The following is a 26,245-nucleotide window of genomic DNA, read 5'->3' as shown; positions in this document are numbered from 1 at the left end:
GCACATTTTTATTTGTCTTGCATATGGTAATCAACTTATTGGAAACAATAAGTTACTACTCATTCACTATCAAGTTATGTTGACTTACAATTAAGATGACTATGGTCACATACCTTTAAAATAACTAAAGAAAATTGGGTATATGGAGGGAACATCACACAAAGCAGGCAGGTGAGGAATTGACCCTAGAGTTACCTACATTACGCTGTGGTTGTCAGTATTGACATGAGTAGGATAGAGCTAACTGTACAAAAGAATGTAAGATAATTACAACCAAAAGTACAAATGGACATTGAGGTTTTACAGATGTCTTGGTGAATGAGCTGGTGTTATATCATGGAGTGTCAGTGCAGTCACTTTTCCAGTTGCCCTGACATCTCAATCATGAACTAACATAAGCCTACTGTACTGTACATTACTGACAACAAATGGTACTTTGAAAGGAGGATGTGAGCCATGATATGACAAAGCTTTCAAGTTATACAAAACTTGATAACTCAGAACAATAGCTATTTGCATATCATCACTTCATATATCTCCCTACTAGAAATACATTCTTTATAGATCTTTATGAACCAGCCAAATTATGTAGGTTTTCGCCTTCTCATAAATGTCTATTTATGAAAAGGCACACAATTCATACATTTACCAGGAAATATTACAGTCCTGATCCATTTTATCTTAGAAAAATGGAATCAATCATACAAGCAAACAAACAAAACATAATATGGTAACATGATCTACTTTAAATAGAATATAAGCACAGTAATTGATATAGTGAATATACTGTAGTATTCAGATTGTCTGCAGATGGCCCTCCTGATTCAGTTCAGATTTATAAGTATAGTTTTATTAAAGATGCAACAGTTGAGATGTGCCATGCAAAACTTGAAAATGCTCAATGAATTGAATAAAGAGGTGATTTTCTTCAATATCAACAGAAATTCCAATTAGAGATATGCATGAATTCTTGGATGAATTAAAATGCCTTAAAATCCTCTGTCTTTAGAGGGCAGTGTTACACTTTCTCCCTGAGTGCTGTACTGTATTGCAGGGTTTCCCAACATCAGTCCTAGGCCCCCCCCCTGGTTTTTGCCCTAGCACTACACAGCTTATTCAAATAATCAACTTGTCATTGAGCTTTGAGTACTTGAATCAGCTGTGTAATGCTAGGGCGAAAACTAAAATGTGCACCCAGGGGTGGCCCTTGGTCTGATTTTGGGAAACCATGCAGTATTAGACCTACTGTGACCACAATCATCCCCATACAATATAAATTAAACTTGACACATCAAACATACACATTATTTGTTCCAACTAGCATACGCACATGTACATATCCAATACATTTTTTCTGCACTTCTCTAAGCAAAAGGCAGCATTACAACAACATAAATACAGTGAGGAGTGTAACAACACAGATTTCCTTGGATCATGATGGATCTGGACGTTAGCAATAATACATGTCCATTTTAGTGAAGAACCTGAATAACCATTCAGTTGATATGATCCGTATCTAAGTGAATGAAGTGCTGCTGTATGATAATATTTGTTTTAAAGTATAATGCCATTATCTAATCAATTTTGTCATAGTGTAAATACCAGTACTTATATGGCTTGTCCATTTCCCATTCCATCAATGCAGGGTTGCACCACAGCAATGCTAAACATAGAAATGAGAGACATAAGCTCATTCACATGAACAGAATATAACATAGTAGAATATAAAGTATTTAAAAGCAATCATAGATAGTCATGTATAGGCTATTATTAAAACTGTTTTTTCTTATTGGTCTATTTCCATATAGGCAGATGTTTACGAATTGCTATATAATATGCTTCACTTTCGTTTTCTTTTTGCTTAGATTCATTTCTCATTTCCCTGAACTAGGAGGCCCTTGCTTGTTCCATATACAGTATGTCTCTCGGTTGACTTGATTGAGAATGGTGCAAAATCTAAACAGATACAATAACATGAGATGGAATTGAAACTTTGCTAATTAACGCAGGCCATATCAAGTGCAGAATATGACATGACATTGATACTGCTCGACCAATGATGAGGCCTTATATAAAAATCCCAAAGTCTTTCCACATTCCCCTCTTCAGTCGATGTCCTTGTCCCACCACACTTCAGAAAAAAATATTCAGCAAGCTAAAAAAAGAAACTTGAAATGTACAGCTAGCTGCGTAAAAAGTCCAGGACCATAAAGTACAATTTGTTCATAAATGTCCTCATTCATACTAGGTTGTTTTTTTTGCTCACATTGGAGCCTTATAGTAAAAGTCACTGTTAAAAGTTCAATGTCTGCAGCAAGCAGCAGTTCTCATAGGTCTTCAGAAACAGTGATGTTATCAGAACAAATTATTGTCAAGCCATGCAGACAACTTATTTTTGAATACATTAGTGTGCTTCATCTTTTTGTTCTTCACAGACAACAGAGAGTCTGTTCAATCATTCCTTGACCTTCCACCTATACTAGTCACATGCTTGTTTCACAAGATGGAGATAGATTTCCATCCAGAACTATGTGGTTTTCCTTTTGGCTGTTGCCTGCCTCTCCTTCACCGTTGCCAGCAACAACCACTTCCTGAGTTGTGCAGTTGGTTGATGTAGGTGACAAAGGGCTGAAGACAGCGGCCCTGTCCATGTGATTTCCCCTGTGGCTTAAGCTGGAAGGCTGACCTTCGCCCTCCAAGCCCTTGGCTGCATCCTCGCCTTGGCCTGACTCTCCTGGAGCCCATGGGCTGGTCACCGGGACCTGGCCTGGGGGTGGGGAGGGCTGGTATCCTTGTGGAGACAGAGTAGCACAGGGAGGCGTTGACGGCATCTCTGCCTGAGATTCAATGAAATTCACTTTTAGAGCTTTCGTCTTCTGTGGGTTGCCTCTGAGAGAACTGCGGATGTTTTCGACGCTCATGTCAAAGCTTTGATTATCCTCCCCCTGTGACGCCCTCTCTGGATTGCTTGAGACAAACTCATAAAGACCCTCCTTGATGATGGTAGCCGGCGGAACTTTCTCTTTGGTTTTTGGTTCCATAGAGCTGATCTGGCTGAGGTCGAGGGGAGGAGGTGCCTTCCGTCCTGCTACGTTAGGGAGGAGGGCACTGCTTTCTGCCACACTGAACTCTGTAGTGCAGCTGGCGAAGCTGTCCACGCTGGATGGGCTCCTGAGGTCACCGCTGGCTCGTTCCCTAATTAGGGGGGGCTTTAGTCCAGAAGACACCACCCTCATTTCCATTTCCTCCTTAAGCTTCTGTCCTTGTTCATGTGGAGCTCCCGAGCCAACGTTGGCAGTGGTCGTCATCTTGTTGTACATCTCCTCCAATATCTTGGCATTCAGGTGCTGTGGGCTGGTTCTTAGAGGATTGACCCTATCTGGAGATCCCAGTTGAGCAACCTCTTTATACCTCGCCTGGGATTTTGGACTAACCTCAGAGATGCCTTGCCTACTGCTCCACCTACTAGGTGAGAGATGGTTATCCATTGGCCGTTTCTCGTCACCTTTCTCCACCATAACATCCGTCAGCTCCATACTGCGAGCGAACGCATCCTTCAGATTCATAGACACAATACTGCCATTCCTTTTGGCCCGCTCCAAGGCCTCTCTCCTCTTGATGGCTTTCTCCTGTCTCTTCTGCTCCCTGTAGAACTCTGAGAAGTTGTTCACAATGATGGGGATGGGCAATGCAATGACCAACACACCTGCAATACAGCAGAGCCCACCGACTATTTTTCCAAGAAGAGTTTGTGGATAAATGTCCCCATAACCTACAGTTGTCATGGTAATGGTAGCCCACCAGAATGAAGCAGGAATACTAGTGAATTTGGTGGCATCTTCGTCTTTTTCAGCAAAGAATACCAGGCTGGAGAAGATCATGATGCCCATAGCCAAGAACAATATCAACAGACCCAGTTCATTGTAACTGCGCCGAAGGGTGAACCCAAGGGACTGCAGTCCAGTGGAATGTCTGGCCAGTTTTAAAATTCTTAGGATTCTCATGATACGGAATATCTGGACCACTCGTCTGACATTCTGGAACTGCAGAACACTCTTGTTGGATTCAGTCAGGAAGAGAGTTACATAGTAGGGCAGGATAGCGAGCAAATCAATGACGTTCAATGGGCCTTTGCTGAACTGCCACTTGTCAGGAGAAGAGAGGAAGCGGAGGAGGTACTCCATCGTGAACCAGGCGATGCACACAGCTTCAACATGCGCTAGGCTGGGATTGTCATTGACCTGTCCAAACTCATCAACGACTTGTAGCTCTGGCAAGGTATTGAGTGATAATGAGATTGTTGATAGAACGATGAAGAAGACGGAGACAAAGGCCAGGAACTGAAAGACAAAGAAACAAAAAAAATAGAACATGAGTCATGATCAGATAGCTGAGACAACTCTTATTACACACAAACATCAGTGTGTGTGTGTGTGTGTGTGTGTGTACTGGTTACTTATTCTAGTTAACCTGGTTTCTCAGGACTAAGCCTTCCTTACTAAGATGGATGGAAAACACGAATTATGCCTTCAAGTGAACAGATAGTAAGTGAGATTGATATTTGCTCACATTTAACGTTGCCAGGAGGATCATTAAGAGCAGGTGCTGTATTTGCAGCTAAAAATCATCAAGCAGTAAGTCCACTGCGTACTGTGCTTAAGGTCTAGTGATGTTGTTTAAGTAAATCAACTGTACTGCACCTCAACTGTCATTTTTGTCTTCATTAGCTATATTGCCTAGGCCAAGGGTTGTTCTCCCCATGCAACCACTTAACTCTACAGTGTCCTGGTGGGGTGGTCTGACAGAGGCATCAGACTTGTAAGGTGCCCTGACCTCACGAGAGAGATTTCTTAGCGCATCCAACCATAAAGTAATTTTGATATTGCTGGTAAGTTACTTAGTTACTTAGAATACTTAGTTACAGTATTCACTCAACACCACTTACACCAAATGTGTCTTATTTACTACACAACATCCTTTGATTAGATGGTTCTACAACATTACATGTCTATATACTGTCCTGTATAAGCCAATGGATAAGATGATGTGAGCAATACCAGAAATGGTTGTGTAAGGCACAGATGACAGAGCAGAGGGCAATATTTCCTTACATCCATCTAAATGTGGGCGGCAGCAGAGGCTCTATTATGGATTGATAATCAATGTTTAAAGAAGATATCCTCTCAACTCTGCAGCACATTGGCCACTCCTTCCTTAACCGAAGAAACACTCAAATCAGAGATATCTGATACAGGAAACAAACAAATCACCAATTATCACATCAGTTAATTAACAGCATATAGATTTCTGTTTGTTATTTCCTCTATGTCATGGTTCTAAGAAGTCTTTGTCAACGGCCATTATGCTCAGGTTAAATTAGCACTAACGTGTAAATACCAAAGGTTGTTGTAGGTCAAACCTGTGAGGTGTGTGTGTGTGATTGCGTGTGTATGTTCACTTCTTCATCAAGACAAGGGCACAGGCTTAGTTCCCTGTGGAAATAATCAAATTCTTATTATATCTCTCTTAGCTATCCCTGGTCGGTCCAGCCGCCTTCCTTCCCTTCCTGGGTCCCCAAGGCTGTGACGCTGTCATCGCATGGGCCTGACCTCCCTGCAATACTCTCTTAATCACGGCTATAGAGGAGAATTAAGCCCAGGTTACAAACGAGTCAGACACCATAATAGATCTGCATCTCCAACTCCTTTGTAGAAACACAATCAGTTGTGATTAGCAGACAGAGCCCAAAAACTATGACATGAGAATACAGTATCTGTGGGAGATTCAATCACACAGACAGTGAAAGACAAATAAAAAGTTGCCGATTTCATTTGAACTCGTCTTAAAAGGATTCACAGGTGTTTGAATGAGATAACTAATTCAATAGAATGACAGATCCCTCATTGTAGGTAATAGAGTTAGGAGTTAGAAGTAACTTTTCAAGATGTGATCATTACTTTGCAAATAAAATGCAAGGACACATTTGCCGACACAAGGTATATCCAAACAGGTCGGGCCATACTGTAGTATTTAGCACAGTTGATGTTCACATGACAACCTTGCTGCAGTGCTGCAGGACGTAACACGACTAATTGACATAACTGTGACCGCTCTCCACATCTCCAAGTGCTTTATGCAAACAAGCCCAATTTGCATATTGTGAAATGAGCAATACTGTATGCGTGCAACAAAGATGTGAGAGTATGAGCTTAAGTCTCAATATTGGCATAGTGGCTGTATTGGCAAGCACCTGTAGTGTTTCAGTGTCATTAGTCCTTTAAAATATGAGTGCAATGAAAGTGAAATGCAGTCTTGCCAGGGACAAGTGGGGGAGCTCAAATGACTGGCTTAGAGAGCTATTGATGAGACTCTTGGCCTTGTGAGAGATGGCTACACAGAACAATCGCTTTCTGGAGGGGTTCCCCCTCATCCCATGAAGCAAATGCAAATATAGAATGTATAACCTGTCATGGATCCTCTTATCATTTCAAACATAAATATAATAGTTGTAGGCTAATACATGCTAACTTTGAAGTTCCTGCACATAGCCTATAGCCATACATACACATTGTATGGATCACAATGCGTTGCATTAAATCAATGATTATGCACAATCAGCTTTCTATGCACAATATCCTGTCTGCGGCTTGCATTTTTAGTGGGTGTGTTCGGAATGACAATGTTGACTGAATAAGAAGTATCAGATTATTGGTTGATTCTTCCTGTTGAGGAAAGAATGAGTAACCACTTCTAACCTCTCTCTATCCTTACTATAGATAGCCACCAAATCCTATTACAATTATCCTGAAATGTCCTCCTCACAGAGACAAGCACATGCTGAAGCTCCCATACTTATGGCCCTCTGGAGAAGGGGAGGGTTTATACAGACTTATTATACCCGCATCTATATATTAAGTGAATAAATCACAGATATGTTAAAGAATGAAAAATGTCCAGAAGAGCACCTAAGGTGACTTACGGTGGAGAGTGGCCATAGCTGTGACAGCCTGTCGATGCCACGTGAGTCATTGACAACCGCCTGCATCCGTTGCCAGCTACTTCTGAGAAAGCCTCCTGCCAAGACCGAGCCAAGGACTAGCTAAGAATCTACTCTATCACACCTGAGCACTGATCCATCAGGCAAATGGACACTCTATAATCATGATATACTGTAGGGTAGTTTGGCTTGTAAATATAAATATAAAATAAAATAAAATTGTGCTTAAAATGAGCTACAACTGGTGGGAAAACATATCTGTTGGTTCCAGTAACAAAGTACCGTGATCCATACAAGTATTGGTATTGCTGATTTTTCTGAGCAATTATGTGGTTAGTAGCAATGGGTTGGCCTACTTCCTGGTATTTTGATAGTTATATAGTTGTCATGGTGCCTAGTGGCAGCCAAGGCAGAGGGCTAATGTACATTATGTACATATATAATCATATTTAATGCATGCAGAGTTGGCAGTGGGACAGTTTGTCATTGCACAGGAGGATACTTCTGAACAGGGCTTTAACCAGGGTTTGAGTTTTAGTGAGGTCTAGAAGGGGGTGGTGTTTTTAACATTGAAGCTAATTTACTGCATTCTATACAATTAAAACACATGCTATTTGCAGAACAGAAAAAACAAGGAAAAATGACCCCAGCCATTATCACCTTGGCTGCTGTGGGTTCTATCATCTCAGTCAATCTACAAAAGCTTATTATTTGTACAATTGTAATGTTAAACCCCTGAAAGGGGGGAAATATGATAAATTATTCACACTGACACGTAGCATCAGCGACTGCTCAGTCAGTTGTAATGATGAATTGCTCTTTACCTAGATATCTATTTTTTTTTCTTCAAATTGCATAGTGTTCACATTTGTATTTCTAGGCATTACTAATGAAGCTCTGGACACACAGACATCAATGGAGCACATAGATGTTTTTATTTATTAAGCTTTATTTAACTACTAACTACTTATTCGGTTACTAGTCCAACGCTTGAACCACTAGGCTACCCTGCCGCCCGATTACCGCTTTCACAATAATTATTACAATATTACTTAAGATTCAGTATGAATATCAGTGATCTAATGGTAAAAAAATGGTAAGTAATGGATAAGACGAACAACCACCAATATAAACAAACACGCATTACATTATTATTATACTGTATTGTTTGCATTTTAATTATATTTTAATGTAGGCCTATAGGGAAGATAGGCCATGTGGAAACGTTACTATTGAAACATATCTTATTTTTTGAGTTCCTAACAGGGGACCCCACACGGGGCCCTGTCCCCAAGTTTGGGAACCATTGTACTAACCTCTCTCTCTGCTTGCTTCCTCCTTTTCTGTCTCCTATGCTTCCTCCTGCATGCCTTGTAGCCTGCCTCAGCCTCACCACTGAGATCCACATCACTGTCTGTGTTTTGATACACCATCCAAAGTGTAATTAATAACTTCACCATGCGCAAATGGATATTCAATAGGTGCTTTTCTTTGCGAGGCATTGGAAAACCTCCCTGGTCTTTGTGGTTTGTGTTTGAAATTCAATGCTCAACTGAGGGATCTTACGGATAAATTGTATGTGTGGGGTAGTCATAAAACAATCATGTTAAACACTATTATTGCTCACGTAGTGAGTCAATTTAACTTATTATGCGACTTGTTAAGCAAATGTTTATTCCTGAACTTATTAAGGCTTGCTGCAACAAAGAGCTTTTAATTTTTAATTCATTTGATTATTTTTTCGAAAAACATCTGTTGTGTGTAGACCAGTAAAAAAACAAATGTAAATTTAAGCCATTTTAAATTCAGGCTGTAACACAACTAAATGTGGAAAAAGTAAAGGGGTGTGAATACTTTCTGAAGGTACTATATCTATAAGCGACTGCCAGTTGTGCGCTTATTCTCCGAGAGTCGGTTTTTGTTTGTTTGGGTGTTGTCTGTAGACACTGCAGGAGATGCGGGATAATATAAAGATGGCCTTTTGTCTGGCATCTCACAAACACACTGTCAGCAGCACCTCTAGTGTTGCCTACTTCTCCAGTGAGCCGTCTCCGAGCTGCGGTAGTTTGTTTCACGTATCAGGCCCTCGGGCTGAGCAGCAAGAGAGGGCGGAGTGAGCCGTTTGAGAAGAGTGGTGAATGTGCTGCTAAAAAGGCAAATCCGGGAGACAATCCAGGGGACGCAGGCGAATATAACGAACATTCCACTGTTCATGATTCCACTATTTCGCAAAGAGGCGTGATTAGCATTCTGAGCTTTGATCAAAGCTTAGATATTGACCCATAGTTAATTTTCTTTATTGTGTACAAAATATGTATGCTTTTTTTATTCTAAAAATGACAGAAGTCCGGACCTCGGTGTCCTCATAGTTACGACCATGCTTCTGAAGTAAGGAGTGGGCTGTACTCTTTGGGGAGCTCAAACTTCACCGGATCCCAATACAGAGAAGCTGCAGACGGCGGAGATGCACTGATAACATTGAGCTGCCTGCCTGTCTGCCTGCCCTTGGACATGCTGACCTGACCACCATCTCCGCTGACCATCGAGCTATGAGCGTCTAGATCCTCTCATGACTGCAGCTGCCCATCCGCTGGAGGCTTCGAGAAGCACTCAAACAGATTTGTCGATATGATCTAGCTACTGTTGTAGCCTCTATTTCTGTCTAAATACTTGGTATTGTTTATTTTGCTGAACAAGCGCTTTGAGATTTTGTGAGTAATGAAAAGTGCTATAAAAGTTGAATAAATAATAATAATAATACCCAATCAGTAGCTACCTTCAGGTAGTATCCATCATACTTGTGCTTGGTTTGATGAATCCTAAGGGGGGGAAGTAAATATCTATGTAAAAACTATTTTACTACAGTTCTAAGTAAATACCAAAGAACCCAAATAATTTGAAAGATACCAGATGTAAGAACATTTTAAACACTTTTAACTGAAACCACTTCAAAGAAAGGTGTTTTACATTACACTACAGAGACCTAGAGAGGGAGTCTGTCATTGTGTGATGCAGAGGGATGTATAAGACAAAGCCTCTGAAAAGCCTTGGCTGTAGCCATCGCGTGCTGCAGGGATTGTCTCGGGCATGTCAGGATGAACACCCAGTCTGGCTACAGTCATGGCTGCTGAGGTCAAGTCAATGGTCATGCAGCATTATGCCTATTGGCTGTAATGGCAGAGCTGCTGGAGGTCTCATTGGTCAACTGTGACCTGAACTATCACCCACACAGGTGAGTCAAAGGGCAATTGGGATCGAGTTATATGAAAGTCCATTTTGTCAACACTAACTAATGTGGCATAATAGCTGCCAAATGGTAGGACCTTTGCACCTTGGCCTAATCTAAATCCATGCTGCTTCACATAGAAATTAGTAATAACCTTGAGTGACTTGTTGCTTTGTACAAGAAGAAACAACACAAAGGAAAAGACTATGCTGAACAGTTTAACTATTTCACAGGCAGGACACTGAGGTCAACATTCATCATTATACGCTTAGTGGGCCACGACCACGTGTCTTTGTCTTCTCTATGAAAAAAACATGGCATTTATCTAATTGAGAACACTCTGCCTTCTTCAGCAAACACTCTATAAACTATACCCTCACAAATAAATAAAAAAATAATAATACAAAAATTGCTAACTGACATTTACTCCTGAGGTGCTGACCTGTTGCACCCTCTATAACCACTGTGATTATTATTATTTGACCCTGCTGGCCATCTATGAAGGTTTGAACATCTTGGCCATGTACTGTAACACCCCTCAGAGCCTGGTTCCTCTCTAGGTTTCTTACTGGGTTCCTGCCTTTCTAGGGAGTTTTTCCTAGCCACTGTGCTTCAAATCAATTGACAATTTTATGGGCTTTCCTCTGACATCGCCTATTATATAGGTCCTGAATTGCAGGATGCTTGGCACTAGTGATGTACTGGGCGGTACGTACTACCATCTGTAGCGCCTTACGGTCAGATGCAGAGCAGTTGCCATACCAGGCGGTGATGCAACCGGTCAAGATGCTCTCAATGGTGCAGCTGTAGAACTTTTTGAGGATCTGGGGATCCATGCCAAATCTTTTCAGTCTCCTGAGGGGGAAAATGTTTTGTTGTGCCCTCTTCACAACTGTCTTGGGGTGTTTGGACCATGATAGATCGTTGGTGATTTGTGACATTTGCTGATGTAAAAAGGGCTTTATAAATACATTTGATTGAATGATTGCTATGTGATATACTACCAAAGCACTTAATACAGAGTAATTCACTCATGGGCCTTGCGTGCGTGTGGTGCATTTAGATATAGTCTAGGTCGACAGACATCATTGGTGAGGTTGTGGGGGTGGAAGGAGCAGGATTAGCTTCCTCCTGACCTGATCTGTAGATCTGCAGAAACGTAATTACGTGAACAGTGATCTGGATACAGAGAAATCGCTAGCCCACGTCTTGAGAAGATTCCAGGGCAGGGCATGCGTGTGCAAACAGGGAGCGAACGCCAAAGGATCAGCAAATACTCTGCCACAAAACACCTTTGTGATTCAAGTGTAAGGGTGTTCGTTGATACGCTGTGAAACAGTCATAAAACACCTGTATTGTTCTTCTCCTGCATTACATCCTGGATGGTTTTATCCTCCAACAGTCCTGACAGACAATCTTTACCCACTAAAAGAGCACTGTCTGTTGCTGCCAAATCTCTCATTAAGCACTGCAAATGACAGTCTCCTCTTTGGCCCTGGAGCTCTCAGTGGAGTTGAACAATTACCATTGAGACACATTGGCTGTGTTTTTATTGAATTTCTAAAAAGGAACTAATAAGGTGAATTATAGACAACATGCACTAAGTACATGTACAGAATGTTACAGTACTTAATTACTTTCTCAAATCAGATATGGTTATGGGTATCTACAACAGTTATTGTACAGTATTACCATATCCGTCCATAGTCTTGTACATGAAATACCTTTTTCACAGCAATAACAATTTACAATGTTCCATATAGATAACATATATTTTCATATAATACTACAGATTACTTTTTTTTCCCCCTCAGGGGACAATAAAGTCATTTGCATTTGAGGTCAAATAGATGTAGCCATGTTCTGTATTTAGAAACGACCCTTTGGATATTTTAAGATCCAACAAAGGAATCCATTCCGGGGACCCAGTCTAAGACCTTTGAGTATTATACTCTGCTAATCCACATTTTCATTCAAATATGCTGCAACACTAAATCCTTTTATTCATACACAGAAATCCCTCAAAACAAAACCAAGAGTATGATGATTGATCATGACTCAATCTGAGCATGATGCTCTATGTTTATGAGTGGCGGAGGTGTCCAATACATTAGGTGAGAGGTGGGACTGCGGGACAATGGGGCTAGTACACAGGCTGAGCTGCCTCTGCTGTGTGTCTCTCTGTCCCAACCAGGCTCCATGCATGTGTGACCTGGACCGGCATGGTGCAGTCCTTGGGAACATCTGGCTACTGAGAGGTAAGCAGATTAATTGAAAGATCTGGATTTCCCTCATTAAGCCCTGGCCAGGTCCGTCCTCCCACTCAGTTACGTTTAGCTCTTGGTTTGCTGCTAAACTTCAAACAAAGGCTCCCAGGAAACGGACAGAAAAAAATCCAGGGAAGATTGTTTGTAGAGGTTCAATCAGGCAAAACACAGGGATTTGTCCAGCTATAATCTGTGACAGGAGTTTGGATTTACAGCAACATCTGAGAGGAAATGAACACATGTGGAAGGCAGAGAACTGAGGCTTAACATCACAAATGTTATGGTGATGACATAAAAGAGAAACACCACAGACAAACAGTGTTACGGTTCCACACTCACCTCAAACCGACCTCGCCTCAAGTCCAGTAGCATTATCGTGATCTGACTGCCAAAGGCTAAATGTAATCAACTAAACAAAATTCATTGAGATGAAAGTATGCCTGTAAAATGTATGCCAGTACACAGCCAATAAAATGAATCCTATATAAAATATTTATTCTGAGCCAACCAATAGCAAAATGGCTGACATACAGAACCTACTTCCTCTGAGACATACAGGCCATACAGCAAAGAGCCCACAGCTTATAGATCTGATAGACAACGAGACAAAAAAGCAACAAGACAAACAACACACTGTAAAATTCCCGAGGAAGAAAAAGGAAATACCACCTCAACGCAAAGGATGTAAGGCTTGAAGGTTAGATTATTTCTGGCAAACATTATCACTGCTGCAGGCCGTCCTCGGAGGGGAAACTAACTCGGCAAGGAAACCCAAGAACGTCTTGATCAATATCAGGAGGTATTTATGGAAAAGTGACATGGGATATATTGGATTGGCTGTGTTTTTATATGGGAGATGTAGCTGGAACCAACCCACCACATTTTTCAAGGAGCTTCTGCTGAGTAAGGGACACAGTGCAGGAGTGCCATTTCATTTTACAGGCCATTGTACAGCAATACCAACTAGAAGATGGTTATATAGCCTTCTAAAGACCATTACTAAACCAATATCAAGCCTTATGTGTTTGCGTGTATGTATGTGTATATTTTCACTATTGATTAGGGATGTACCACTGGATTGTAATTAAACCTAAAATATGACACTTCCTTAGAAACATAATGACACAATTTTCAATTATCAATAGACAGTGAAGCTGCATATAGACACACGTTTTTTAAAATCAATATAACATTGCGGTATCAAGACAATTTGCATAGATTTCACTGTTCATTACTATGGTGACACACACCATGCTATTACCTCCCAAAAGAGGCTTTATTTAGACCATGTTGGCTCAGGCTACTGTTTCTGACTGTGATCCATGTAGACCAGAGCCCACTGGATTGTGCTCAATGAGTTGCTGATGGTGGGATGGTTTCTCTTTGTGTGAGGGGAAAAGGGAGAAGGCCATGATTATAGTAATTAGTCAAATAGATGCGCCTGATTGGTCATCACGGCGTACAGGCCAACCGCAAGCTTGGTAATTAAGGTGACATGACCATGTGACAGATTCAGACGACGTGATGATTGGGCAACCTGTAATTAAACACAGTGTGTAAACTGAACTGATATTTAACCAAATAAACTAAATCAAATGTCCAAGGTATTCTGTTTTAGGGACAAACATTGGATCCTGCAATGGCTACATGCACACCACACACTATTGCATGGAGGAGAACAGACTGCCACAGCATACTTACACATGTTTTTTTAATGTGATGTTTGTGTCATCTGCTAATGCAGAGCTAATTTGCATACGAAATACAACTACAATAATTTGGTATTTTATTAGGATCCCCATTAGCTGTTGCGAAATCAGTAGCTACTCTTACTTGGGGTCCAGACAAAACATGACATCATAGATAACACTAATAGACAAGAACAGGACTACATACATTTAAAAATGGCACACATAGCCTACATATCAAGACATACACACAATATCTAGGTCAAATAGGGGAGAGGCGTTGTGCCGTGAGGTGTTGCTTTATCTGTTTTCATAAACCAGGTTTGCTGTTCATTTGAGCAATGTGGGATGGAAGGGAGTTCCATGCAATAATGGCCCTATATAATACAGTGAGCTTTCTTGAATTTGTTCTGGATTTGGGGACTGTGAAAAGACCCCTGGTGGCATGTCTGGAACAGATTACCCTGTTCGTCTCATGTGCTGTAGGCCTACAGCCTGCCGACTGCCATCAAATAAATCATATTACACTCACCACCCTCAAGCCATGCAATCAATTGTACACTCTTAGAAAAATGGGTTGTTCAGCTCTCCCCATAGGAGAACCCTTTTTGATTCCAGGTAGAACCCTTTTGGGTTGGAACCGAAAAGGGTTCTACCTGGAACCAAAAGGGTTCTACCGGCAAACAAAAGGTTCTACCTGGAGCCGAAAATTGTTATTTAAAGGGTTCTCCTATGAGGACAGCCGAAGAACCCTTTAAGGTTCTAGATAGCACCTTTATTTCCCTAAGAATTTTTTTTAAGTACAGATATAGGATGTTAGTTTGACCAAATTCTCACAGCAGGAAAATAATCCTGCAGCAATGGATTATAATTGTATGGATTATAATTGTATGGATTATAATTAATGAACATTTTTGTAGAGGTTGAAACATTTTTGTTAGGACAAATCAACGTTAAAAATGTTAAGTGGATATTACAAACTTTAGAAGCCTTTTTAAACCTTGAATACAACCCGCTGGGCACAACAAGTCATTTCAACATGGACATTTGGGTAAGATTTGGTTGAGACGTTGATCAATGAGCTTTCAACCCCTATTTATCCACACAAAAAAGACAGACAGAAATTTGTTGAATTCTCAGTGTGTTACCACTATGCTTACAACCATACAGTCATGGCCAAAAGTTTTGAGAATTACACAAATATGAATTTCCACAAGGTTTGCTGCCTCAGTGTCTTTAGATATTTTTGTCAGATGTTAATATGGAATACTGAAGTATAATTACAAGCATTTCATAAGTGTCAAAGGATTTTATTGACAATTACATGAAGTTGATGCAAAGAGTCAATATTTGCAGTGTTGACCTTTCTTTTTCAAGACTTCTGCAATCTGCCCTGCCATGCTGTCAATTTTACTTCTGCGCCACATCCCAACTGATGGCAGTCCATTCTTGCATAATCAATGCTTGGAGTTTGTGGGTTTTTGTTTGTCCACCTGCCTCTTGAGGATTGACCACAAGTTCTCAATGGGATTAAGGCCTGGGGAGTTTCCTGGCCATGGACCCAAAATATCAATGTTTTGTTCCCCGAGCAACTTAGTTATCACTTTTGCCTTATGGCAAGGTGCTCCATCATGCTGGAAAAGGCATTGTTCATCACCAAGCCGGTCCTGGATGGTTGGGAGAAGTTGCTCTCGGAGGATGTGTTGGTACCATTCTTTATTCATGGCTGTGTTCTTAGGCAAAATTGTGAGTGAGCCCACTCCCTTGGCTGAGAAACGAACCCCACACATGAACGGTCTCAGGATGCTTTACTGTTGGCATGACACAGGACTGATGGTAGCGCAGGGGATTCATCAGAGAAAATTACTTTACCCCAGTCCTCAGCAGTCCAATCCCTGTACCTTTTGCAGAATATCAGTCTGTCCCTGATGTTTTTCCTCGAGAGAAGTGGCTTCTTTGCTGCCCTTCTTGACACCAGGTCATCCCCCAAAAGTCTTCGTCTCACTGTGCGTGCAGATGCACTCACACCTGCCTGCTGCAATTCCTGAGCAAGCTCTGTACTGGTGGTGCCCCGAGCCAATTTCAAGTCTTGCCATAAATTTTCAACCCATTTACAACAAGCCCAAACTGTAACTAGGCCACTCAGGAACATTCAATGTCGTCTTGGTAAGCAACTCCAGTGTACAGTTGAAGTCAGAAGTTTACAGACACTTAGGTTGGAGTCATTAAAACAAATTTTTCAACCACTCCACAAATTTCTTGTTAACAAACTATAGTTTTGGCAAGTTGGTTAGGACATCTACTTTGTGCATGACACCTGTAATTTTTCCAACAAGTGTTTACAGTCAGATTATTTCACTTATAATTCACTGTATCACAATTCCAGTGGGTCAGAAGTTTACATACACTAAGTAGACTGTACCTTTAAACAGCTTGGAAAATCCCAGAAAATTATGTCATGGCTTTAGAAGCTTCTGATAGGCTAATTTACATAATTTGAGTCAATTGGAGGTGTATCTGTGGATGTATTTCACGTCCTACCTTCAAATTCTGTGCCTCTTTGCTTGACATCATGGGAAAATCAAAAGAAATCAGCCAAGACCTCAGAAAGAAAATTGTAGACCTCCACAAGTCTGGTTCATACTTGGGAGCAATTTCCAAACGCCTGAAGGTACCATGTTCATCTGTACAAACAATAGTACGCAAGTATAAACACCATGGGACCCCACAGCCGTCATACCGCTCAATATGGAGGTGCGTTCTGTCTCCACGAGATGATCGTACTTTGGTGCGAAAAGTGCAAATCAATCCCAGAACAACAGCAAAGTACCTTGTGAAGATGCTGGTAAAAAAAGGTTAAAAAGTATCTATATCCACAGTAAAACGAGTCCTATATCGACTTAACCTGAAAGGCCGCTCAGCAAGGAAGAAGCCACTGCTCCAAAACCGCCACAAAAAAGCCAGACTATGGTTTTCAACTGCACATGGGGACAAAGATCGTACTTTTTGGAGAAATGTCCTCTGGTCTGATGAAACAAAAATAGAACTGCTTGGCCATAATGACCATCGTTGTGTTTAGAGGTAACAGGGGGAGGCTTGCAAGCTGAAGAACACCATCCCAACTGTGAAGCACGGGGGTGGCAGCATCATGTTGCTTTGCTGCAGATTGGTGCACTTCACAAAATAGATGGCATCATGAGGCTGTAAAATTATGTGGGTATATTGAAGCAACATCTCAAGACATCAGTCAGGAAGTTAAAGCGTGGTCACAAATGGTTCTTCCAAATTGACAATGACCCCAAGCATACTTCCAAAGTTGTGGCAGAAAAGCTTAAGGACAACAAAGTCAAGGTATTGGAGTGGCCATCACAAAGCTCTGACCTCAATCCTATAGAAAATGTGTGGGCAGAACTGAAAAAGTGTGTGCGAGGAAGGAGGCCTAGAAACCCGACTCAGTTACACCAACTCCATCAGGTGTAACTTATTGTGGGAAGCTTGTGGAAGGCAACCTGAAACGTTTGAAAAAAGTTAAACAATTGAATGGCAATGCTACCAAATACTAATTGAGTGTATGTAAACTTCTGACCCACTGGGAATGTGATGAAAGAAATTAAAACTGAAATAAATCACTCTCTCTACTATTATTCTGACATTTCCCATTCTTAAAATAAAGTGGGGATCCTAACTGACCAAAAACTGAGAATTTTTACTCTGATTAAATGTCAGGAATTGTGGAAAAACTGAGTTTAAATGTATTTGGCTAAGGTGTATGTAAACTTCCGACTTCAATTGTATTTTATTTGTGACATGTTGACATAATCCTGTAGTTTAAATTTCAACAACAGTTAACTTTTTTTCAAATCCAATGTCTTTTCCGTGTAGATTTCATGTCACAATATGTTGACAAATAACGTTGATTCAACCAATTTGTGCCCAGTGGGAAGTTTGCATTTTTAAATTAAAATCTTACATTTGTACACTTAAAGCGCATTTATGGATCACATTATCTTGACTTTCCAGTGTTCATTAAAGAGGATCATCTCTGACTCATTCAATCTGCACCCCTTCCAAAAAGTAGGAAAATCACATTACAGTAGATCAAACTACGGTACAACAAATCAAGTCGCCTTTGTTTGGCAACTGAGTAATATTGAACAACCTCACCGAAGAGTGTAACTGATGATTCACATCTGAAAAGGTCCAGATGGACCTCTGCCATAATGGAATGAATTTCTCTCAAAGTTGGTATAAATCTGGGATAAAAAGGTGAGTCGTCATTTGAAAGGTTTAACCAGCAGTTTCTAAAAAGAAAGGGGATGGCTCATGCTTAGAATTTTAACAACTGGCTACTGTAGTGGAATGTGAAGGACATTTAAATGACTTAACACCACAATGTATACTGTATATGAAGTGACACATAGTATGAGAAGTGATGGGATTATTGCTTCCCTGGAGATAGAAAATCAGCCAATTGTGGCTTTTAATATCAAGGTAGTTGCAGATTGAGGAGAGGGGAAGAGGGATGAGAAATAGTTATATAAATGGCAGCAAATTACCACACAGATGCCTGTGGCATTTTCCTGTGCCTCACACTGCCATGCTTGGGTACACGATCTGAAGGCAAAATGGATTATGCTGAGAGGTGCAGTTTCTTTGCCAAGACTCAAAATCCCTCATCCAATATATCAATAACAGGATAACATCCTTGATGTGAATATACTCATATATACAGTAAATGCCCAAAATATCAAGAGCACTTAAGATGGGTAATGTGACAGGAAATCAATCCATTTCCATTTGAAAATGGATAATAAAGTATTGCTCTGAGTTGACCAGGTACCCATGTACATTTTGTTGACTTTTTCTATCCAGTGTGTTAATTGAGGTGGATTGAAAGGTGCCTCTCATTTTAGATTGAGAGGTAGACAGCACTCAGTGGGAGATTTCTGTACAAAACAATCATGTGCACGCAAAATCTGTGGAGAACAGTTTCACCATGTACAACATTCCAATCTAGTCAAGGTTAAGATAACCCTGTACTGCTATAGTGCATGTCCAGATTGCAACAACTGAGCCACATGAGTTACAGGTGAAAAACCTGTACCTCTATTTGAAAATAATGCCCTATGACATATTCAGCTCCAATTGAAGGTCAATTGATATAAATGGGTGAAAGAATCCAATTTAAAAGACAACACATTTGGGAAAAACGATTATGCTATCCAAGCATTCTGTCTAACCTGCCAAAGGGACAAATTAATCTCACTCAAGCTTTTTAATCATTCTTCAAGATTAAATTGAGCGTGATAAGGAGACATGCTCCTGCCGTCTGCACTATCTCACAGTCATTAACTCAAATTAACCAGTGGGCACTCAACCTGTATCTATTCAACAAGTACTGAACAGGAACTAATCATGAAGAGAGGAGACTGCTTTTACGTCATTTGTTAATCTTATAGCAGCAGCCAACCCAACTGCAGTAATTGCTTAACAGCTCTACCGCACACGTGACCCCCGCCCGGGCCGGTCGGCATATTGCAAACCCAGCTCGCTGTGAGCCAGACGGTGTGCAGCCTTCACAACAGTCTATTTGCAGAAGCAGCCTGGGTCAAACCCCCAAAGAAGATTAAGTCTCACTTCCATCACTCCCTACAGTACTGAGCCGCACAACCAGGCCTCAGCAAAACCAGGGACACACCCCATTATGTAGTAGGCCTACCTGTATGAGAACCTGATTGCTGTCATGGCATATAAAAGTATGTTAAAACTGACTGATGTGTAGAATTGAGGAGGTGGTGAACAGTGGTAGGACAGGCAGGACTTGGTAGGACAGGGCAGGACACAGTAGGCTGTAAGCAGCTGACACTCACATGGAAGTCACACACGCTCTGTGTCAAGGAGTTATTCACATTTGCTAAAGTTTCCAATGTTTGTTTGTATCATCGGAAAATCACACAGAATTATCTTGAGACCCATTGGAAAGTTGTTTCCAATATTTTCAAAAGAAAACATTTCGATTCTATACGCATACCAAATAAAATACTGTACTATAGGTAATAAACTGGAAATAATATTTGACAGTATTGAACAGTAGCCTCACAAAATTGTGAATGACACTTCTTCTGGAGTAGTAAATTGATTTGGTCAAGCAAGGCCCCTTTCCGTTCCTGTCAGCAGTTGTGTGTGATGTAATGACAAGAGCCCTGAGTGGATGCTGTGTCATTGTGCTGACTCACAAAATATAACTGACTGGGAGCCAACCATAACATACTGCTCTGTTGTGACAGGCTGGGTATATCCCATGGCCACTCCTCCGGTATCTCGAGTTAGCGACACACACACAGCCAGTGTCCTTCCCTGTGCCTTATGCTTTTCCATGTCCTTTCTCAGGCCAAAGGAGGCAACACACCCTGGCATTACCCCTGTACTTTAAGCACTCCCTAAGCTCCATGTGCTAGTTAGTGCTACCCCCATGCTTCCTTCCACAAGCCAACAGGAGCTTAGTGTCTGTCATTGGGGGGTAAGGGATGCCCTATCTTACTTCACTGTTCACTTCATCGTTACAAATCACCAAGCTCATTTCACAAAGACCTTTGGTCTGATGGCACTGCACCCATCTCTGGGTAGTCAGGTTTCAATGTTACAGTTAATAAATACAGTACATGTATGTGAAGTGGAACATGTTTCAGGTTTTGGAGCCCGTCAGCTTGAATTACATGATGTCCATAGTGACTCAAATATTGCACAAGGACAAAATTCAATTAAAAGGATTGCCCAGTCAGCAGTTGCCCATCTGATTGACAAAATCAACTCAGCATTTGTCTCCATTCATCCATGTTTCTCCATGCAGGCCTATATTAAAGTCACATGATGTGACGACTGGTACAATTACTACCTTGCCTAGTCAAGGAGCGACCTGTGATGTCACTCTGATGAATGCGATCAGGAACTGACGCCAACCCTCTGAGCAGAACCTAGACAACCCCTACATAACACGTGTAACCAATGTTCATAAAACACACTGCAGTCTGTTGAGTGTCCTGCCAGTTTACTGAAGCAGGATAATGGGGACTGACCCGTGTGTGAGCCAACAGTGGGTTCCCCTGACCATCTGTCACCTCCAGCACCTCCTCCTAAAACATTTTCCTATCAGGCCTACTGCTAAAACTCCTAACAGACACTAAGCACCTCCTCTTGAATTAGGTGACCAAATGTTATTAAAAGAAAATAAAAACGTGTACACTGCGCTTACTTATATCACTTGTGTTTATTAGCATAACTAAATCTAGTCTCCCTAAAACTCCAGCATGGTTCTTCAGAAAACCTCCTGTTTATACTATTTGAGGTTGTTAGTGGACTGAACCATTAGATGCTTTAGATTTTTCCCATAGAGAGGACAAATGTGCAATTGTGGGAATACAATGCATTACACTTCCCCACTCTAGTAAAAAAAAGAAGATAAAAGCATGCACATTAAACCGTTACTAATGGGTCAATTGACTGCTTTTCTTGGACTGAATTCTGGGAAGCACAGTACACATGGTGTACCATTGGGAGTGTGTATGCAAGACAATAAATAAAGCTGCTGTCTGTAAAATATTATTTAACACTTTATCACATTAGACAGATTCATATAAGACCTTAGTCCTGGAGACATAGATCCAAGAACTAACTTGAACATGAATACCAAACCATAATACCTAACCTTACACTACAGGCATTTGGTGCAGGAGTTCATATGATCAACTGATCAGCATATACTCAAATTAACTACACTAAAGAAAAATATAAACACAACATGTAAAGTGTTGGTCCCATGTTTCATGAGATTAAATAAAACATATCAGAATTTTTCCATATGCACAAAAAGCTAATTTCTCTCAAATTTTGTGCACACATTTCTTTACATCCCTGTTAATGAGCATTTCTTCTTTGCCAAGATAATCCATCCACCTGATAGCTGTGGCATATCAAGAAGCTGATTAAACATCATGATCATTACACAGGTACACCTTGTGCTGGGGACAATAAAAGGCCACTCTATCATGTGCAGTTTTGACACACAACACAATGCCACAGAGGGAGCGGGCAATTGGCATGCTGACTGCAGAAATAACAACCAGAGCTGTTGCCAGAGAATTTAATATTAATTTCTCTACCGTAAGCCTCCTCCAACATTGTTTTAGAGAACTTGGCAGTACATCCAACCGGACTCACAAATGGAGACCACGTGTATGGCGTTGTGTGGCCAAGCGGTTTGCTTACGACAACGTTGTGAACAGAGTGCCCCCATGGTGGCGGTGGGGTCATGGCATGGACAGGCATAAGCTTCAGACAACAGTCACAATTGCATTTTATCAATGTCCATTTGAATGCACAGCGATACCATGACGAGATCCTGAGATCCATTCTCGTATGATAATTCACTGCCCCATGTCAGAAGGATCTGTACACAATTCCTGGAAGGTGTAAATGGCCTAGTTCCCAGCATACTCACCAGACATGTCACCCATGGAGCATGTTTGGGATGGTCTGGGTCGACGTGTACGACTGCGTCAACCAGTTCCCGCCAATATCCAGAAACTTCTCACAGCCATTGAAGTATATATATATATATATGGTGGTATATGGTGGTCCTTCTGTAGCTCAGTTGGTAGAGCATGGCGCTTGTAACGCCAGGGTAGTGGGTTCGATCCCCGGGACCACCCATACGTAGAATGTATGCACACATGACTGTAAGTCGCTTTGGATAAAAGCGTCTGCTAAATGGCATATATATATATTGAAGTGGAGTGTGACAACATTCTACGGGCCACAATCAACTGCCTGATCAACTCTATGCGAAGGAGAGGTGTCATGAAGCAAATGGTGGTCACACCAGAAACTGACATTTTTTTTATCCATGCCCCTACTTTTTTTTTTTTACAGATGCATATCTGTTCTCCCAGTCATATGAAATCCATAGATTAGAGCCTAATGAATTAATTTCAATTGTCTGAGTTCCTTATATGAACTGTAACTCAGTAAAATCTTTGAAATTGTTGCATGATGCGTTTATATTTTTGTTTAGTATACATGTATTGGTTAAGAGTGCAAAATACTGTGCATCAATATACAGCATGTGTGATATTATTCATATACTGTATTTGTTTAATGTATCATCTCAACTGTACAACACACAGAGCAGTATGCACTAAGCACACATTCACCATAATCTTCCGGGTTCTTTCTTATCTGATTACTTCATAGGTTAAAAGAGGATTAAGCTGCTGGTGGCACAATATTCTCCTCTACTGTTTTGATTGAGTTGGAAGTAAAGAGATATCTAAAGACAAATTCAAATTGGGACACAAGATCTGTTATTAATAAACGAATTGATCAAATTCCATATATCTGATATATTGAGATTCACTTCATACCGAGTTTTGCCAGCAGCTGAGCTGAAGTTGAAAACGGGTAAGGAGGTCTAGCCCCTACAGTACTCCCCTACTTTACTGCAACCAAGATCATAAATTATAAGACTACATTATGAAATTAGAGAGATTCCTGCAAGCAGCTATGATACCATGGGATGGGATGGATTTGGACTGACCCATAGTCAGTAGGCCTAAACTCAACCCAGGTCAACGCTTTGGTCTTACCTTAGCAGCAAGAGAAGAGCTAGGCTTCTCGAGGAGGTCCCACAGCTTCTGTCTCTTGTCTGGACAGCAGCCTTCTTCCGGCTCCTCCCCGTCCTTTTCTCTGAGCGACTCGGCCTCCCTCCTCAACTCCTCATTCATCTGCTCCTTCTTCTGGTGGTACCTGGCCTGGCAGCAGGATTCCAGGTAGATCTCATCTATACCCCAGTAGTCGAGCTCCTGGCCGAAGGACAGGGCGCACATCTCCTCCATCATGTGCAGCTTCCCTGTTCTGTAAAAGTTCAGAATGGAGGAGAATGCCCCTGGGTGCCTATCGAAGAAGTATTCATTATCAGTCAAGCTGTAATCATCACAGATCTCCATTAAGGTTTCATGGGTATTGCAGTCTCTGAGTTTACCCAGCCTGGTCCTGGGGAGACGGTCCAGGGTCCTCCATAGGACCTCGTGGACCAGCCCCCCAACATTGATGCGAACTCTTCTGGATCGAGCCTTAGTACGGATGATGTCGATCGGCTCTGGTGGGAGTGAGCCTACAGGACGTGAGTTGCTTTTGGGGATCCCAAAGCTAGCTCTCTCTGCCATGATGGTCACAGTTCAGGTGTTATGCTAGGTCAGGTCAAATCCACTGACCCCTCAATAAGGATTGGGCCCAACAACTTTGAATGTGAGAGGAACTTCAAACCGGTTTCCCCATGTCTTCAACTGAAAGAAAAGAAAAAAACACGGACACTAATTTTACCATTAGTTGAGGACAAATATGCATCTGAATGCATCATCATTTTTGAATCCCTGATTTTAAAATATCCCCATCAGTTTATAATGACTACATGTAAGCAGTGACATAATTTACTAACTAGTGCTCATCAAGCCTGGTCATGGGGACCTACAGGGTGTGCATGCTCGTTGTGCCCAGTAGGCCTCAACTAATCAGCTAATCAACGCGCCCTTGACTAGTTAAATCAGGTCTGTTAGTATAGCATGAAAATCCAGACTGAATTATTATCCTTAGCGTGACTCAGTCTAGATTTCCAGGCTAGTGTTATTACATGGCTGGAACAAAATCCTACACACCCTGTGGTTCCCCAAGACCAGGTTTGAAGAACAATATAGCCAATCCATTAAATAAATGTTACGTGAGCTCATGGTATTGCAGAACCACCCTGAAAAGTTATTCTTTATCAAATCAAATAAAGAGTGCTCTATGCATTGAAGGCAATAGACCTCAGATTTAATTGTGTTGGCTTAAGTTAACCATAAATCTCACCGCAAGTAGCCTATTACACTTAGCTACATTCTTAGAAAAATGTGCTATCTAGATTTTAAAAGGGTTCTTCGTCAGTCCACATAGAAGAACCCTTTGAAGAACCCTTGTTGGTTCAAGGTAGAAACCTTTTGGTTCCAAGTATAACAATTTTGGGTTCCATGTAGAACCGTTTCCACAGAGTGTAGGCTACTGTTCATGACTTCATAATAGCCTCTAAGCTATTTATACAGGAAACTCTAGGGCACTCGTTTTAACCAATTTACACTAGATTTGGAGGGTGTCACTTGGAGGGTAAATTTGACCCAACTCTGTCTTGATAGGTCTTGATAATAAGGCACTTTATTATAGCCTAGGATCAATTCTAAGAGGTAACATAGTACTTGTATCACCCCAAGGTTACTTATGTAATACACAGAAAACCTCATTCAAGATCAAATGGAACCAATATATGATTTGGTATCCTACCCAATATACCCAATATACTATAGGTAACCTGAACTTTTCGAACATCTTATCCGGTAATCAGATCCTTACTGATCCTGTATTTCACTGTAATCAAACATAATTTATTTCACATTTAGTCTATTATGAACGTCTTTGCATTTTACACAACCTAAATAATAGAGCAGTAGATAGGCTAAAAATATAAGATATTATTATTTTTAAACAACATTTCAGAAAAGATATGAAAAGTGAACATTTCAGAAATCTAATAAGCCTAATAAGTCTAATATAAGAAGTCTAATATAGCTAATAATAGAAGTATAATATAGCCTAATAACAATCCGTGGCCTACCTTTTTGTATCACTCTTATCTTTCAAACCAAACTCCTCTCCCTCGAAGAGAATTGAAGAGGCAGGTTATCCGTGATTAGGCTACCCTCCCATCCGACTAGTACCGCAAGCCGCCTGTAACTGGAGTAGAGGATATCTTCCACATTTTATCTTTGTCACATTTAGAAATAAACAGAGAAATATCGTCCTTGTAGTGAGAAAATACTACTACCAGTAGTAAAACTGCAAACGACACACTCCATGGGGATATGATAAAAGAGGTTGTCCTCGGATATCGAACATGTAAAAATAAACGGATGAGCGCACCATGGGGCTATCTCTATAGCAAGACGCACAGGATCGAGTAATAGGGGAGAGCTTTTTTCCACCC

The 26,245-nt window shown here is 41.0% G+C and overlaps 1 protein-coding gene across 1 annotated transcript; it reads right to left on the bottom strand.

Moving 5' to 3' along the window:
- Window positions 1–26,245, bottom strand: LOC118394690 (potassium voltage-gated channel subfamily B member 2-like). The gene is made up of 3 exons (XM_035788147.2): window positions 25,877–26,245; window positions 23,820–24,518; window positions 1–4,340 (listed from the first exon to the last, which is right to left on the bottom strand). The coding sequence occupies exons 2-3, from the start codon at window positions 24,396–24,398 to the stop codon at window positions 2,484–2,486; spliced, it is 2,436 nt and encodes an 811-aa protein (XP_035644040.1). The 5' UTR covers window positions 24,399–24,518; window positions 25,877–26,245; the 3' UTR covers window positions 1–2,483.

Source organism: Oncorhynchus keta, chromosome 15 (genome assembly GCF_023373465.1).
Source record: "Oncorhynchus keta strain PuntledgeMale-10-30-2019 chromosome 15, Oket_V2, whole genome shotgun sequence".
In the NCBI taxonomy this organism is placed as follows: domain Eukaryota; kingdom Metazoa; phylum Chordata; class Actinopteri; order Salmoniformes; family Salmonidae; genus Oncorhynchus; species Oncorhynchus keta.
The sequence above is the reverse complement of the archived record's forward strand: the minus strand, read 5'-3'. Positions and strand labels throughout refer to the sequence as shown.